We start from the raw sequence: 17623 nt of genomic DNA on the forward strand, positions 1-17623 counted from the left end.
GAGATAAAATCCTTGGAGGAAAATTCTCCTGGTTCACTTAGAATACGATGTCCAAGGCAGATCCTTTAGAACGTGGTTCAAAGGTCAAGGAGAGGGGCCTTGGCAGCCAAGTCTCTGCTCCCCACCCCCAAGGCCAAAGGACCAGTGAGGGACCCAGGGTGTCCCTGCTACCCCAGGTCAATTCACAAGGAACTGACAGAAAGAAATCCACCCCAACAACTTAGAAAACATTCTGAGGCCACAGAATTCTAAACCTAGGAGGGAGCTCTCAACCGTGGCCATGCATATGAATGACTTGGGGAGCAATTTAAAAATACAGAGCTCCTCTGATTGTCCAGAATGGAGTTCAGATACCTGCTTTTAGTTGACTCTGGGAACCTAACCGTCAAGAGCCAACCACTTGATGTGGTTCTGAAAGTCCTTAAATGGATGGGATCTGCTGGAATTGGGGCAAGGGCAGGGGGGCTTTCCTGTGGCTTTTGCAATATCTTTGGGGTCCCATGATCTGTGTCCTTTGCCGTGATAGATATTGACTTGCTGATGAGTTGCTGAAGTTGGCAGTTTTAATTTTCCTCTTTCCTCCTTACGTCAGGGTTCCGAGACCTTGACATTCCCATGTGATCGATGGCTTGCCACCTCTGAGGATGACAAGAAGACTATTAGAGAACTGGTCCCTTATGACATTTTCACAGAGAAATATATGAAAGATGGGTCCTTAAGGCAAATCTACAAGGAAGTTGAGGAGCCTCTGGACAGTAAGTGTGGGCTGTCTCCCTCAGCACCGGCAGCGGCTCTGGCCCTTACTTTTAGAGTCCCTGCCCTGGGCCATGCTAAGTGTGCATACAGGGGCAGCTTCGATTACCATCTCCCTTCTACAGAGAGACAATTGAGGCTGGAAGCTGATAAAGAACTTACCAAAGTTCACACAGCCACTAAACAGCAGAGCTTTCTTCAAAGTCTAGGCCATCTCACTCCAAGGTCTGTGCCAAATCCTTTTTTGATCTGAAGCCCAGCCCCAGACATTGTGATGACGTAGCCAAGCACATGTTATCCTATGCCCAGATTATCCTGCTCCTCATTTTCTCCCTACTCTTAGTTCGTTGGCTAATAATCTGTGCGGATTAGTCCTCTCTGCTCGTGCTGCATACAGCTGCTCCAACCAAGCCAAGTGTGAACCAAGGAACATCCCAGATTAATATGTAATTGCAGCTACCGTGTGTTTGTTCTCAGTGGTTGGGTGCAGATTCAGAACGTGCAATGTCACGGGTTTGTTTTCTGTATATGCTAATTACTTTTTTCCCATTCCTCACCGTGGCCGGTTTTTCTGCAGGATTTGTATCACCCTGACCACCCCCTTCTTGTCCCTCCTATTCCTTTGCTTTTGGTGACATCACCATTTTTCTGGTTGCTACCTCTCTGACAAGTCCACTGAGTGCTATTTTCCTTTCTTGAGCCAGGTGGTATTCCTCAAGGCTCTGTGCTCAGCCCTCTCTTCTCTCTCTACTCTGTGTGTGTGTGCACACATATGTGAGTAATGTGGACAGTTAGTCTTTGGGGTTTAAAAACATTTTTTTATTAGCAAAGTAGTGGGTTTACAGAACAGTATATATATAGAGTCATTCATAGAATCCTTTTATGATACTTTTTATTTCTGTGAGGTCAGCAGTAATGTCCCCCCTCTCATTTCTGATTTTATTTATTTGCATCTTCTCCCCCTGCCCTCTCTCTGTCAGCCTAGCTAAGGGTTTGTCAATTTAAAAAAAAAACAACTTTTGGTTTTGTTAATTTCTCTCTATTGTTTTTTTATTCTCAATTTCATTTATTTCTGTTCTAAACTTTCTCTCCTGCTGCTTGGGTATAATTTGCTGTTCTTTTTCTAGTTCCTCCAGATGTGTAGCTAGGGCTTTGATTTTAGCTCTTTCTTCTTTTTTAATGGGAGCATTTAGGGCTACAAATTTCCCCCTCAGCACTGCCTTCACTGCATCCCATAAATTTTTATATGTTGTGTTCTTGTTTTCATTCATCTCAATATATTTACTGATTTCCCTGGCAATTTCTTCTTTGACCCATTGATTGTTTGAACATATAATTTAACTTCCATATATTTGTGGATTTTCTGTTCCCTGCCTGTTATTGATTTCTGCCTTCATTCCACTGTGGTCAGAGAAGATACGTTGTATAATTTCAATCTTTTAAAATTTATTGAGACTTGTTCTGTGGCCTAACATGGTCTATCCTGGAGAATGATCCATGTGCACTTGACAAAAATGTATATCCTGCTGTTTTGGGGTGCAATGTTCTATATATGTCTGTTAGGTCTAGTTTATTTATCATGTTATTCAAATTCTCTATTTCCTTATTGATATTCTGCCTAGAAGGTCTATTTTTTGATGAGAGCATGCATTGAAGACTCCAATATTATTGTAAAGGTCTCTATTTCTCCCTTCAGTTTTGCCAGTGTTTGCCTCATATATTTTGGGGCACCATGTTTAGGTGCATAATTATTTATGATTGTTATTTCTTCTTGATGGATTACCCCTTTTATTAATATATAGTATCCTTTTTGTGTCTTACAACTGCTTTTGACTTAAAGTCTATTTTGTCTGATATTAGTATAGCTGCTCCAGCTCTTTTTTTGGTTACTATTTGCATGGACTATCTTTTTCCAACTTTTCATTTTCAACCTATTTATGTCTTTGGATCTAAGGTGAGTCTCTTATAAACAACATACAGTTGGATCATGCTTTTTTTTTATCCATTCTGCAAATCTGTGTCTGTTGATTGGGGAGTTGAATCCATTAACATTTAGTGTTATTACTGTAAAGGTAGTACTTATTTCAGCTATTTTGTCCTTTGGTTTTTATATGTCGTATCTTTTTATGTCTGTCTTTTCTTTTATTGCAACTTCCTTTTCTGTATAGTTGATCTTTTGTGATGTATATGACTATTCGCTTTCTCATTTCTGTTTTTGCATATTTTTAAAATACTCTCTTTGTAGGTTTATATCGTACAACCTACATTTATAACCTACTAATTTGAAAAGATACTAACTTAGCTTCAGTAGCATACACATTCTCTGAGTCTTCCTTTCTTCACACTGTTCCAAGATTTTCTCTCCTGTCTTCTCCTTTCAACCTGCAGATTCCCTTTAGTAAATCTTGTGGAGCAGGTCTTGTGTTAATGAACTCTCTCAGTTTCTTTTTATCTGTGACTATTTTAAATTCTCTCTCATTTTTGAAGGACAGTTTGCTAGATAATTTTTGTCTGGCATTTTTTCTCTTTCAGTACCTTAAACATCTCATACCACTGCCCTCTCGCCTCCATGGTTTCTGATGAGAAATCAGCATCTAGTCATATGTGATGAATCACTTTTCTCCTGCTGCTTTCAGATTTCTCTATCTTTGGCATTTGGCATTTTGATTAGTATGTGTCTCAGAGTAGGTCTATTATGATTTATTCTGTTTGGAGTATGCTTCACTTCTTGAACATGTACATGTGTCTTTCATAAGAGTTGAGAAATTTTTGACCATTATTTCCTCAGTATTCTTTCTGCCTCTTTCCCCTTCTCTTTTTCTGTAACACCCACGACACATATGTTTGTGCACTTTGCACTGTCACTCAAATCCCTGAGACACTGCTCAAATTTTTCTATTCTTTTCTCTTTCTTCTGACTGTATGATTTTGCTTGCCCTGTCTTCTAGTTTATTGATTCTTTCTTTTACCTATTCAAATCAGCTGTTGTATGCCTCTAGTGGATTTTTAATCTCTTCTGTTGTGCCTTTCATCCCCATAATTTCTGTTATGTTTCTTTTTATACTTTCCAATTCTACTTAACACTCACACATTGTCTTCTTAATATCCTTTATCTCTTTATGCATATTTCTGTCATCTCCTTGAATTGATTTAGGAGATTTGTTTGAACGTCTTTGATTATTTGTTCCAAATTCTGTCTCCTCTGAAGTTTTAATTTGTTCCCTTGACTGAGCCATATCTTCCTGTTTCTTAATATGGCTTGTAACATTTTGCTGAAGTCTAGGCATCTGATTATCTTGATGAGTTAACTCTGAAGGTCAGCTTCTTCCTCTAGTCTAGGGTTTTATTTTTGATTGACTTTATGTTAAGGCTCTTTTGATGCTTTGTCTAACTTATTCTGGACCTTTAGAATAGCCCAAGTTTAACTGAGCAGATTTTCTCAGCTGTTCTTCATCTGATTCTTGCCCTGGATATGCAGGACAATTTTTAAGACTGCACTTTTTATGTATTTGTTTCACCTCCCAAAGAAATCTTCCTTTCCTCTATTCCTTCTTCAGGAATCCTGATCTGTTCTCTTTGTTTCTGTGCAGAATTTTCTTCCCAGCTCCTATGATTTGTTTAAAATCTCTCTCTCACTCAGTGCCCTGTTTTCCTTAATGCTGTTCAGTTCTGGAACCCTCCTGTCTAACAGCAGGTCAGTTTAATGGCCCCCTTTTTTTTTTCTTTGTGAGATTTTCTGCCTCTGGTTTCTTCTCTGATAGGGTATCCTACCCTGGGGAGCCATATGGGGTCAATCCAGAAAGATGGGTCCCTCCAGAAAAGTCCATTTGCCTTTAGGTGGTCCAGACAACAGTAACTGGATTGAGTGAGTACACCACTTGGTAGCCACTGTTTGACCATGGTTACTCTCTCTATTTTTCCCCTGGAGGCCCTTTTGTATTCAGCACTCCTCAGTGGCTTGTGTTCTGCCCTGGGTCTCTGTGGGCTTGAGTCCCTGCACATGGGTATATGTGGGGTTCTAACTCACTGTTGTGAGTTCCTCTATAGCCTGTTTCCCTGGTGGGAAGGACTTGGGCCTCTGCCTCTGGGCAACTCCCAAGCTGCACGGGACTGAATGCAGGGAAGGGGAGGAGGACCAATCCATCTGGGATGGAAGTTTCCTACCTGGTATTTTTCTCTTTCTTCAATTTAGCATTTGTGGAGTCCTTCTCCTTTCTCTACCATCCTCCAGAATTCTAAGCAGGTGGTATTTGTCCTTTTATTTGCTGGATCTCTGGGGTGATGTCTTATGCTGCCATGTTGATGTTGTCCAACAGAGTCTATTTTGATCAGTGATGACATTGGCCACATCCATTCCCATGTTATTTACTAGCTCTTCAGCACTGAACAAAGTTTAGTTGTTTCAAAAATCAAATTTACTTGCAGAAATCAGACTTTCTACACTGATGATATTCCAGAGAATGTTCTGGCTATCTCCAAGAGAGCAGTCCGCATGGATCAGGGATGCTCTGGGAGCTTGAAAATTCAGCATAAATTTGTTGTGATGCCCTCTCAGGAAAACTGGAGTAAAACCCAAGATTCCAAGCTGTATATGGAGCTGGGTGCAGGGTTGGGGGATTATAGGCCTTTTCTGCCTCCCGAGCTGAAAAGAGAGTTAAAATACATTGTTTCCCCTTTATATCATAGGAAGTAAAACAGCTGTATCTCTCATGTTCCTTTATTCTGAGTTGCCATCCAGAGATAAAAACAAATACTGCCTCAATAATGTGCCTTTGTCCCCTTCTCTGAATTTTCTTCACTGCTAACTCTGATGGATAATTTCCCCTTCTACCTGGGTCCCAAAGGATGTCCTGGAAAGCTGTCACACTAGCACAGTGGGGCCGCACTGTATTAATAAGAGGCCACAAAACCTGCCCTGGGCTTGGTGATGTTTCTAGGGAAACACCTCTCTACCGATGAGCTGGAGCCTGGGTGGGATGGGAAGGGAGGAGGATCCAGAAATAGCCATATCTGACTGCACAACTGCATTGCTCAGCCAAATCCGTTTTCCTGATTCCCAAAGTACTGAAGAAAGCAGGGGATGTGGGAAGGGATTAGGAAGGCCATTTAATCACAGCCCCTAGTGACACAGCACTCCACCCTGGGACAGGAGTTCCAAAGACCTGCCTCTTATGGAGGCCCCCATCCCTGCAACCAAGCCCAAGTCTGGAGCAGGCCTGAATGCACAGCTAGGACATGGGTGGGGAGATAAAAATGGGAGGAGGGGTACAAACAAATGTTGTGTCCAGATCGTATTAGATTCCAAATGTTACCATGTCAGTATTAGCCAGATAAGCTTAGGAAATGTTAAATCTTTCAAACAACAAAGAGAAGATTTTGTTTATTGATTCCACATATAAAATGCTGACCAGATTCTGCACCAAGCTGGGCATGCGTTGGGGAGGGGACAAGTATGACTAGTTCCTAGTTTCTGGCCTTGTATGGGGCTGGGGGCTGGAGAGCAGGCCTTTGATAAACAGTTCTTGCACTGTTCTAATGAGATGTGAAGAGCAGGGTGTTTGGTGGGGCTACTGAGCCAGGGAGGATGGGTGGGGAGAAGGTGTGAACAGGGGGATGCAATAGGGAGTGGAGTTCAGGTTTGGATGTGTGAGTATTAGTTTGTGATCCTGTGGTCTAGTCATGGGGGGAGGTGTCTGCTATGTTATAAGAGTGTGGATTGGAAGTGCAGGAGAGAGCTGGGTTGGAGGTGCAGACTCTGGCCATGGGCTTCTAGATTGTCAAGGAAACCAGAGCCCAGGGAGTGTAGGATGAGAGCTGAGGGGAAGGATGGAACCAGGCAGCATCAACATCCAAGAGGTGGGCAGAAAATTAGGAACCCATAAAGCTACTCAATAATGGGACATCCAGAAAGACAGAGGGAGAGAAGGAGGAACCAAGGGAAAATAAAGAAAATGGTAGTAACCATTTTGCGGGTATGAATGTGTTCCATAACCTTGGGTATGAGTAACTCACATTACCTTATTTTTCTAAATTTAATTAAATCTGGTTCTACGCCCACTGGCAAGAGTTGGTAAGAACGTCCATCTCAGGCACTGCAAGGAGGGGAAAATCCCTTTTCTAGGGTTTTATAAGAGTTCTGGGGCTCACAAGAGGAGCCTGGCCCTACACTTGAGCCTTCCTTGTTTCAGGCCCCCAAATAAGCCCGATGGCAGCCATCTCCCTGTTGGGTCACTGTGTGCAGTGGGGGGCCTGCGCCACCCATGAAAATGCCTGGTCCTCACTCCCTCCCAGGAAGGGGGAAATGAACCTCTCTCCTGGTTTGGCTATTTCTGCCCCTTCGCCTCAAAGCTTCAGCTCCTGTCCCTCCCACTTGTGCTTAATCCAGCTCAATTCCCTCCTTCCTTGGCTGGAAACTTCAAAGCTCTTTGGATGGAGGCATAAAGAGAGGGGGGCAAAATCCTTAGGCTTCACAAAAACACAAGACTTGGCTGCTCCTTCCTGGGATAAACATTGGGAAAGGAGACGCTTTGTTCTTCCCTGATGATTCCACAGCCATGAAACAAAAACACAAACGAGACACCTAGTTTTTATTTTCCTTAATGATTTTTAATAATTGTTACGCCAGTATTTATTGAGCCCTTCCCCTAAGCTGGCACTGAGACGAAGGAAGGGTGGGAGGCTCTGTGGCTTTGGTGGGAGGTATTTCCCTGGAGTAATGGGGGGCAGGCACTGGATACCAGTGGGTTGAAGAATAAATGAAAAGTAAGGAAATGGACATTGGGGGGAACTATTCTTTCAAAATTATTTGATTTTCTTCATAAAAGAAATTAAGAAGGATCTGGCATTGACACTAGTCAACCCCCAAATGGGAAGGCATATTATTTCAGCATGTCTTGGCAGATAGATTTAGTGACCACAATGCAGACACATTTCAGGCAGTTTCCAAGTCTTACCCCCTGGACACTGTAGGTAGCCGTCTATGTGGGATGGTTTGAGAGGCTCTCAAAAAGGCCCTACCTTGGGGTCTCTTAGAGCAAAGCTGTGTCTTCCCACTGGTGAGTCCATGTGAACTTGTACCAGAATGTGCAGAATTCAGTAAACAGAGGAAGGTGCTAACTCCTTGACACCTGGGCCAGAAACATAATACCTTCTGCAAATCCAGTTCCCCAAGTCCTAAAGCGTTTCATTCTTTTCTTCCCTCTGTCCATCTGTCTGTCTGTCCATCTGTCTGTTCAACTGTCTGCCTGCCCGCCCACCCAGTTGTGCTCTACTCGGTGCAGATCTTCACAGGGAACGTTCCGGGGGCTGGGACAGACGCCAAGGTCTACATCACCATCTATGGAGACCTGGGAGATACCGGGGAGCGGTACCTTGGCAAGTCAGAGAATCGCACCAACAAGTTTGAAAAAGGCACGGTATGGATGGGCTCACTGAGTTTACCCCCCTCCATACTCCTCCCCAGGCCTGGTTATCTCGGGGCCAGCTCTTTTTGGTCCCTGGGGTGTCTGGGAACTTGGTGGGGTGATATACAACCCCATTTGGGGTTTTGCCCTTATCCTTCCATGTGCCAGGGTGGCTCTTCCCCCTCTCTTAGCCTAAGCACATCCTCCCTGCCCTGGGTCAGATGTGGGGGTGGACAGGTGGGTTGCAGTGGGTTAGATGGGTCCTCCCAAGTCCCCACATCTGGATTCCCCAGGCCGACACCTTCATCATCGAGGCCGCCGACCTGGGCGTCATCTACAAGATCAAGCTCCGCCACGACAACACCAAGTGGTGCGCAGACTGGTACGTGGAGAAGGTGGAGATCTGGAACGACACCAACGAGGACGAGTTCCTGTTCCTCTGCGGACGCTGGCTGTCCCTGAAGAAGGAGGACGGGCGGCTCGAGAGGCTCTTTTACGAGAAGGTGCGGCGAGGGGCGGCTGGGGTGGGGTGGTTCGGCTCAACCGCGGCCGACTGCCCGGGGGGAGGCTGCCGGGGGCCGGGAGGCGCGGGAGCCGCAGCCGTCGGGGGCCCGCGCCCTGCGTGCCCGGCAGGAGTACACTGGCGACCGCAGCAGCAACTGCAGCAGCCCCGCGGACTTCTGGGAGATCGCGCTGAGCTCCAAGATGGCCGACGTCGACCTCGCCGCCGTGACCGGGCCCCTGGCCGACTACGTCCAGGAGGGCCCAGGTAAGCCCAGCAGAAGCTCTTCAGGGGAGAAGCAGGCACGTGGAAGTGTTTTGAACCTATTCGTGAGGGGGGCGTCCTTCGGCCCCACCGTCGTCTGACTTACATCTAAAAGTTTATAATTTACACATCGTTTTCACGTATTGCCTGAGTTCACCCCCACAACAATCCTGGAAGGTGAGAAGGCAGCGATTAGCCCCCATTTACAGACTGGGAAACAGGGGCTTAAGGAAGTTAGGGTGATACGTCCTTGATCCACTGAGCCACCATCGGGGGGCGCCGTCAGACACTGTGCCCTCATCCAGACTCCCAGGCTACAGATTCAGCCCAGACAATCTACAACAGTTCTCATCAACACAAATCAACAGCAACAGTGAGAATCCCTTGCATGTCAATAAGGCATCGGGCAAAACACGCTCGTCCATGCTAACTTAAGTCAGGAAATGGTGTATGCTGGAGCCGGTGAAGAAGTCCTGAGCTGGTTGTTTAGGGACTTGGATTCTATTTCTGGTTCTGACAATTAAAAGGGGCCTTGGACAAGTCACAGCCTCTCTTGGCTTCCGTTTTCCCCTCCTCAGTAAAACAATATTATAATCCCCTGACAAGCTCATTTTGCCCACTAGATTTTTGAGAATAGGCAATTTTTGTCTATTCAGGTCTCTTAAACCTGAGAGCATGATAATCACTACCTTCTCTTCCAGGAGATCATGTGATAGGTCTGTGGGACAGGGCAAGAAGAGTCCGTTTGTTCACATTCTGCCTTCTCATGTGTGAATAAATGGCAGGACCCACAAGAAGATGCATCTCCCTAATGAAGCCCTATGGCCACCCATGGAAAGGCTAGTGGGGCTCTCCTTGTAAAGCTCAAACAAGGCCATGGGCATGTGTAGAAAGCACTGCAGGTAATTCCAGCCAGGAGGGACTGGTTTGAGAAACTTTCAGAAAGATACAATTTGCATAACATAAGACATATTTTACAAGGGCAATGTCTCACAAGCCAGAAGGGTCTCCAACTTATATTACTTAGTAACTGCTAGTAACAGAGACCTGGAGACAGAAACTTACACAAATTTGAGTTTCTTTTCCTTTCACATAGAGGAAGTTCAATGGTAAGTAATCTGAGACTGATAAAGCAGCTCTTCCAAAGTCAGGGACCTCGGTTTCTTCAGCTAGTTCACTCTGGCAACCTCTCCAGTGGCTTCCATCCTAAAGGTTGCTGGAGGCTCTAAGATGACTGTTAGAGCTCCAGCCATTACGTCCACATTCCAAGCAGAATGGAATGGAAGGGTAAGGAGAAAAGGGAACTCCTCCCAATCAATTCAGCCCCTTTAAAAGAGATTTCTCCAGAAAACTAACAACCCAACAACCACCACCACCATCTGCTTAAAAATCATGACCACCCCTAGCTGCAAGAAGAATGAATGGATTACTGGTGGGCAACTAGAAGTCTATGTCATACTATGCAAGCAGGTTTTTATGTTGATAAATTTGGTTTGTTTTGGAAATTGATGTCTTCTAGAATTTTCATTTATTGTGATATATATATATCTATATATATCTATCTATATTTATAAAATTCTATGTTACAGTTCTTTCCCAAACTCCTACTTTCTATGAGGCCTTGATCTTGCCAACCTCATTTTTGCTGCCCAGGGGAAGCTTTTCAGGATTGTAGCCCCGGTACTTGGTGAGAGGTTGTTGTTCTTACCCCACTGCACATGCAAGTCCTGGGTTCAGTGAAGACAACTGGTCAAATGGCTTTTAGGAGCTTGGCAGTCCCAGCAAATATCTGGGATGCTCACTTTGAGCTTCTTATTCCTTGGAGAATACATGTTCACCATGCGTAAGACATTGGTCTGAAAGTTGCATTGCACTTTGTCTTGGAGGCAGTGACCTGAGATCAGAGCCCTCCAGAGATCATGTGTATACCAACACGCCCACGGAGTGGTGCCCCTGTCCTCCTGGCCCACACTGAGGCTGCCCCCGTCATCTCCTGCAGTTATCCCCTACTATGTTTCGGTTACCACTGGGAAGCACAAGGACGCAGCCACCAACAGTCGGGCCTTCATCATCCTCTTTGGGGAGGATGATGAGCGCAGTAACCGCATCTGGCTGGACCACCCTGGAGGGAAGAAGGACTTCAGCTGTGGCTCAGTGGAGGAGTTCTACGTCGCAGGCTTGGATGTGGGCATCATCAAGAAAATAGAGGTGCTGACCTCGTGGGACCCCATGATGGTGACCACTCCCAGGGAAAGAGGGGGCTGGAACTAGCCATTACACTGGTGGGAGGTGGGGCGGGGGAGGGGAGAGCTGCCATCCTAGAGTTCCACCCAGGGCAGGTGGTGGGGAAGGTCTCTTGGCCACTTCCCCATCTAGCTTTGTGACCTTGGGTGAGTCCCAGCATTGCAGTCACTCAATAGGGGTGCCCTATGCATTAGTTTTCTATTGCTGTGTAACAAATTGCCTCAAACTTTGTAGATTAAAACAACATAAATATATTATCTCAGTTTCTGTGGATCTGAAGTCCAGCTGTGAGTTAGCTGGGTCCTCCCGAGTATCACGGGGCTGAAATCAAACCATTGGCTGGGGCTGTGATCTCATCAAAAGCTCAGGGTCCTCTTCCAGGCTCACTGGTTGTTGGCAGAATTCAGTTCCTTGGGGTTGTAGGGCTGAGACCCTCACTCCCAGGGGCCACCCACCATTCCCTGCCACTGGCCTCTCCACAAAAAGGCACTTGCTTCTTCAAGGCCAACAGGAGAGCATCTTTTCTGCTTCAAATCTATCTGACTTCTTCCATCCCTGAACTCAAGACCTTTACTGCACGAGCGCACCTGATTAGGTCAGGCCCACCCAAGATGATCGCCCTTTTGATGGACTCAAAGGCAATTGATTAAGGTCAATTACATCTGAAAAATCCCTTCACCTCTGCCATATAGTGTAACTCAACCACAACAGTGAAATCTTATCATGTTCACAAGTCCTGCTCATACTCCAATGAGGATTTTGTGGTGTGCATACACTGAGGTCGTACTTGAGGGGTCATACTTGGGGGTCATGCTTGAGTTCTGCCTGCCACACTCTGGCATGTGTGGGACTTGTGAGGATGGGTCTCTTGCAGTCTCTTCCTGGGCCATGGGGCCCCATTTCCACAGGATAAAAGATGGACTCTTTAACGTGATTCCCAGGGGCCCCTGATCTGACCCCTGGTAGCCATCACTTAGCACTCCTGGCCTGGGGCTTCTGCTCCAGCAACGATGACCCATGGTCCTTTTCTGCCCACACCTCACTATTCTCTGCACAGAGACTCTGTACCTGCTGGCCTCCTGCCTGGAATACCCTTTCCTTTCCCTGCCCACCTCCACTTAGGAGACTCCTTCTCACCTGTCATGGATGAAATCTCATCCCCACCCCTCACCCCAAAGACATGTTCAAGTTCTAACCCCCGGTCTTGTGGCTATGAACCCATTTGTAAATAGGACTTTTGAAGATGTTATGAGTTAAGGAGGGGGTCAAACTGAATCAGAGGGGCCTTAATCCAATAGGACTAGAGTCCTTCCAAGCAGTGGAAATTTGGACAGTCAAAAGTAGGAGACAGGGATAGATAGCTATGTGACAGAAACAGAGACTGGGTTATGGATTGCTGGCACGCCACCACCAGAACCCTACAGACTTCAGAGAAAGTATGATTTGACAGCACCTTGATTTTGGACCTCCAGCCTCCGAAACTGTGAGACAATAAAACCCAGGCTGGGGTATCTGTCATGGCAAACTCAGATGTTGCCCTGTAAGTCTCAGCACAGCAGCTGATTTCCCCCAAGAAGCTCCCTCCACACCCACAGCCCTGCTGCATGCTCCTCTGAGCTACCCCCAAGCCCTATTTAATATTTTAATTATCTCAGCCTCTTTCCTGTCATGAGGCTGTGAGCTCCCAGGGGGAAGGACTGGTCCCCTCGTTTCTTCAGGCCCTGGTCCCAGCATGGTGCCGAGGCCTGTCAGGCACTCACCCTGGGCTAGCCGAATGAGTGGGCATGGATTGAGCACCACTGTGTGCAGCCGTGGTACTGAGTACTGAGAACATGGAGAGGGGAAAAGGCATGTTCTCTGCCCTGTCAGTGCGCGAAGTTTCTGTAGGGAGACAGGTATCTCCATAAACACACCTACATTGCTTGGAAGAGTCCAGTTCTGACACCCTAAAGTCCTTGCTTGGGCCATCTGGGACTGTGTTTTTCTTGAGAATTCTGGCCTTCTGCTTAGCCCAAGATGACTGTTCTAGTTTGCTAATGCTGCCAGAATGCAAAACACCAGAAATGGATTGGCTTTTATAAAAGGGGGTTTATTTGGTTACAGAGTTACAGTCTTAAGGCCATAAAGTGTCCATCAATAAAGGGTACCTTCACTGAAGGATGGCCAACGGTGTCTGGAAAATCTCTGTTAGTTGGGAAGGCTTGTGGTTGGCATCTGCTCCAAAGTTCTGGTTTCAAAATGGCTGTCTCTCAGGACATTCCTCTCTAGGCTGCAGTTCCTCAAAAATGTCACTCTTAGTTGCTCTTGGGGTGTTTTGTCCTCTCTTAGCTTTTCTGGAGTAAGCATCTGCTTTCAACAGCCATCTTCAAACTCTCTCTCATCTGTAGCTACTCTCTCAGCTTCTGTGCATTCTTCGAAGTGTCCCTTTTGGCTGTAGCTCCTCTTCAAAATATCACTCACAGCTGCACTGAGTTCCTTCTGTTTGTCAGCTCATTTATATGGCCCCAGTGATTTAATTTAGACCCACCCTGAAAGAGTGGGGTAACACCTCCATGGAAATTATCCAATCAGAGTCATCACCCACAGTTGGGTGGGATGCATCTTCACAGAAACACTCAAAGAATTACAATCTTATCAACACTGATATATCTGCCCACACAAGATTACATCAAAGAAAATGGCATTTTGGGGGACATAATACATTCAAATCAGCACAATAACACTGGAGGAGATGATGTACCTGGCGGGGGTTGGAGTGAGACTGGCTGAGTGCACAGGCAGTCAGCTATCTGCCCAGGGCATTTAGGGAGATCCAGGACAGTCTTCTAACCCCTTGCAGCCTCACCACCAGGGACTGGGATAACTGAGATTTCATTGCTCAAAGCTCATTTGTTTTAAGTAGTAGTCCTTTCTCAACCCCTTTGAGATTTAAACATCCCAGGGAGCATGGGAGAGAATAGCATTAGAATACTTTACACTGCCTGGCATCAATACCTGGCCTGGGCAGAGAGAGGCTGTGTTTCTCCCAGATGAAAGATCTTGAGTCAGTGCAGGCAACGTTCCTTGGAAGGACGGGCTGCGTGGAGGCACAGAGGGGAGCGGGACACTGAGCCAGGACTTCCCAGCTGTGCCCAGGTCCTCATGCCCAGTGTCCCCTTCCAGCTGGGCCATGATGGGGCCTCCCCTGAGAGTTGCTGGCTGGTGGAGGAGCTGGGCTTGGCTGTGCCCACCCAGGGCACCAAGTACACACTGCGCTGCAACTGCTGGCTCGCCAAGGACCGGGGCGACGGCATTACCTCCCGCATCTTTGACCTCCTGGATGCCGTGGTGGTGAATATTGGCGTGAAGGTATGGTGGATCCTGAGTGTGGGTACTGCATAGCAGGAGCTGTGGAGGTTGGGTGGGGAGAGCAGCAAGGGAGACAGTGCAAGGGAAGCAGGAGACCTGTCGCTGGAGCATTGGCGGGGGCTGCAGCCTGGCGCGCTTGCTAGGAATCAGGAGGCCAAGTTCTTCTGGCTTTTTGCTTTGGGCAAGTCACCTGTCCTCTCTGGGCCTCAGTCTCATAGGCAACATGAACATAATGCTTCCTGTCTTGTTTCATGGAGGATGTTTGTGAGAACTAATGAGATGATGAGCAGTCCGTGAAGGCGTTTGCAAGGTAGATGTTCCATCAACACCAGCAGGATGGTGATGGGGAAAGATGGCGTTTGGGATAAAGTCAGCCTGTGGGTCTCGCAGAGCAGCAGGCAGCTGTCCATGCGAGAGCCTCTTTAACCAGAAAAGGCTGGAAGGCAGCAGCCTGGCGCTCCTGTCCTGGGTCTACCCCTAGCTGGCCAAAAGACCTGGGACAAATTGTGTAAACTCACAGGTTGTGGCTGGGCAAGAGGCAGGATGCCTGGGTTTGGGGACCCAATGACATAGCCAGACAGCAGCCCAGAGGCCTCTGGCTCACCTGACACAGAGAGCATCTCTTTCTCCATGAAATCTTTGGGCTCAAAGAAGGCCCAGCTTTTGGCTCTGTTCCTGAATCCAAACCAGTGGTCAGAAGCTGCCCCATAAAGGGAAAAAGAAACCACCCTGGCCTGTGTGCCCTGCCCTGTATTTTAAGTGGAAGCAGAAGGAGGGCCCACTTATGAACTCTAAAAACCTTGATGCTGAGAAGCAGAATGTGGGATCCTGTTCCCTGATGGAGAGGGAGCTATAGCACAGGCATCCTCCCCTGTCCCCAGACATCTCCATCTGTGGGCAGACAGAAGCCAGACACCTCCTGCCCTGACCCGATTCCCAGCGTGCATGTAGTGTGTGTGCGTGCCTCCGTGTGCCTAGGTGTGCACCTGTGTGCGCCTGTGTCCATGTGTGCACCTATGTGTTCATGTGTGTGCTTGTGTGTACCTGTGTGTGCTTGTGTGTGACTGGGTATGCACCTCTGTGTACCTGTGTGTGACTGTGTGTACCTCTGTGCATGTGTGCACCTGCGTGCCCATGTGTGCCTATGTACACGTTTGCACCTGTGTGTGTGTCTCATCCCCAATACACACACACCCTGTGCTGTGCAGCAACATCTCCCTCCGAGCACTTCTGTTTCTGAAAGCCCAGATCCACACCTGTGTCATTCACTTCACAAAAGAGCTCACCACGGGCTCCCTGGCCTGGCCGTCTCCTAGTCCGTCTGGTATCCAATTGGGATTACAAAAGCCTGTCTCTGTATCTCTTTTTAGAAACACACCTCTGACATAGAAAGAGCTGCTTCTGTGTCAAGGCTTGAAAGATAGATAAGGAGAACACAGGCATGGGGAGGACCCACCGGAAGGCCTGGGGCCCATCTCTATGAGCCCCCCATAGCTCTCATTTTGATCATTCTCTTTTTTATGCCTGTTTGGATAAGAGCAGAAGAGCCCCCAGCTCGTGCTTTTGTTCCCCGGGAGCCCTTCCTGCCCAACATGAATGCCTGTGTTAGAGGGTCTGAGGGGATTTTCCTGGTGGAGCAAGAGGCTCTGGATGCATCCCCTCAGCAAACATTCACTGACCTTCTCCCCAGGGCCAGGCCTGCAAAAAATCCTTCTAACTATTGAAGATTGCCACGGGCACGCCCCGGACACACTGTTAGGGAGTGCAGTCACTGCGCCTCGGGCCTCCTGGGAGACAGACTTGTGTGCAGGGGCTGCAGGGGCTGTCATGGGGCTGGGGCAGGACCAGGGGTGCCCCTGGTGAGAATGGATGGAGTAAGAATCTGGTTCTGGAGAGCACTCAGGGGCACGAGGGAAGATGGTGCCTCTCGCTGTGTTGCTGCCTCTCAGGCAAGATCTAAGGCAGGGGATGCGGTGAGGGCACCCTCCACAGAAAAACGGGTGGCACCCTCTCCCTCCAGAGGAGCAAGCCTGATGCAAAATGGCAAAATCCCAATCTAACAAAAAAAAAATTGTATGAAAGAGGCAGTTGTCCCACTTCCCAAAGGAGTGGAGGCAGAGCTCCTTCAGGCGTCACTGTGATGGCATTCCATGCCCGCAGTTGCTCAGGGCACAAACTGGCCATGGGGAGCAGGAGGGGCAGAGAGCCAGAGGTGCTGCTGCTGGTTCTGGAGGTCATACCACTGGTAAGCCCAGTGCTGGACGCTGATGCGGGTTGTCTCTCACCCTCATAGTTCTGCAAAGTAGCGTTGTCCCTATTTGCCCTGGAGGGGAGGGAATCTGCCCAGGTTTGCTAGCAGGTGAAAGATCTGGCCTTCGGAGGGGGCTCTGGATTGCTCCCAAGCCACTGTCCTGCCACCATGCTCTGTGGGATGATGGACAAAGTTGGAATTCAATTTACAAAGCAATTTGTTAATGCTGGGTTTAGGGTCACATTCCTATTTCACAGTGGGCTCTCCATCAGAAATTAAACTCCTCTCTATCCCTGATCTGGGCACAGAAGGGGACAGAGGAAGTGAAGAGTTTGGACTCTTGCTCTTCAGACATCAATAGTTGATTAGGGGGAAGCTCTCTCCAGAGCCACAGAGCTTGGAGAGCATATCTTCTTTCCCTGGTGAGAGGGACATGGGTCAGGTGGGGTCATGGGGTGGGGCCATGGCTCAGGCCACACATCCCTCTCACGGTAGGTGCTTTACGAAATGACGGTGTGGACGGGTGACGTGGTTGGTGGTGGCACTGACTCCAACATCTTTATGACCCTCTATGGCATCAACGGCAGCACAGAGGAGGTGCAGCTGGACAAAAAGAAAGCCAGGTATCCAGAGGTGGGATCCACACACCCCAGCTCCCTCCTTTCCCCCAGGCCTTCAACCTGATTGGTTCTCCCACACTTCCCTTTGCTCCCATATCTTGGTGCCTTCTGGCCTCCACACCTCTGCCCATGTGATTCTTCCCCTGGGATGACCTCCACCCATCCTCTTCTGTCTCAAGACCACTTTCTCTTTCAAGGGACAGTTCAATCTACCTCCTCCAGGAAGTGTTCCTTGATC

At 47.7% G+C, this 17623-nt stretch overlaps 2 protein-coding genes across 2 annotated transcripts in view; one reads left to right on the top strand and one right to left on the bottom strand.

The window, feature by feature from the left end:
* Positions 1-17623, top strand: part of LOXHD1 (lipoxygenase homology domains 1) — a 194280-nt gene that overhangs the window by 136242 nt on the left and 40415 nt on the right. Inside the window, exons 28-34 of the mRNA XM_037806213.1 lie at positions 593-755; positions 8014-8168; positions 8450-8659; positions 8790-8925; positions 10922-11130; positions 14329-14514; positions 17261-17388. Coding sequence (XP_037662141.1) covers positions 593-755; positions 8014-8168; positions 8450-8659; positions 8790-8925; positions 10922-11130; positions 14329-14514; positions 17261-17388 — 1187 coding nt within the window. The remainder of the gene's footprint in view (positions 1-592; positions 756-8013; positions 8169-8449; positions 8660-8789; positions 8926-10921; positions 11131-14328; positions 14515-17260; positions 17389-17623) is intronic.
* Positions 1-17623, bottom strand: part of RNF165 (ring finger protein 165) — a 258137-nt gene that overhangs the window by 85907 nt on the left and 154607 nt on the right. The window lies entirely within an intron of this gene.

This window comes from Choloepus didactylus, chromosome 16 (genome assembly GCF_015220235.1).
Source record: "Choloepus didactylus isolate mChoDid1 chromosome 16, mChoDid1.pri, whole genome shotgun sequence".
Classification (NCBI taxonomy): domain Eukaryota; kingdom Metazoa; phylum Chordata; class Mammalia; order Pilosa; family Megalonychidae; genus Choloepus; species Choloepus didactylus.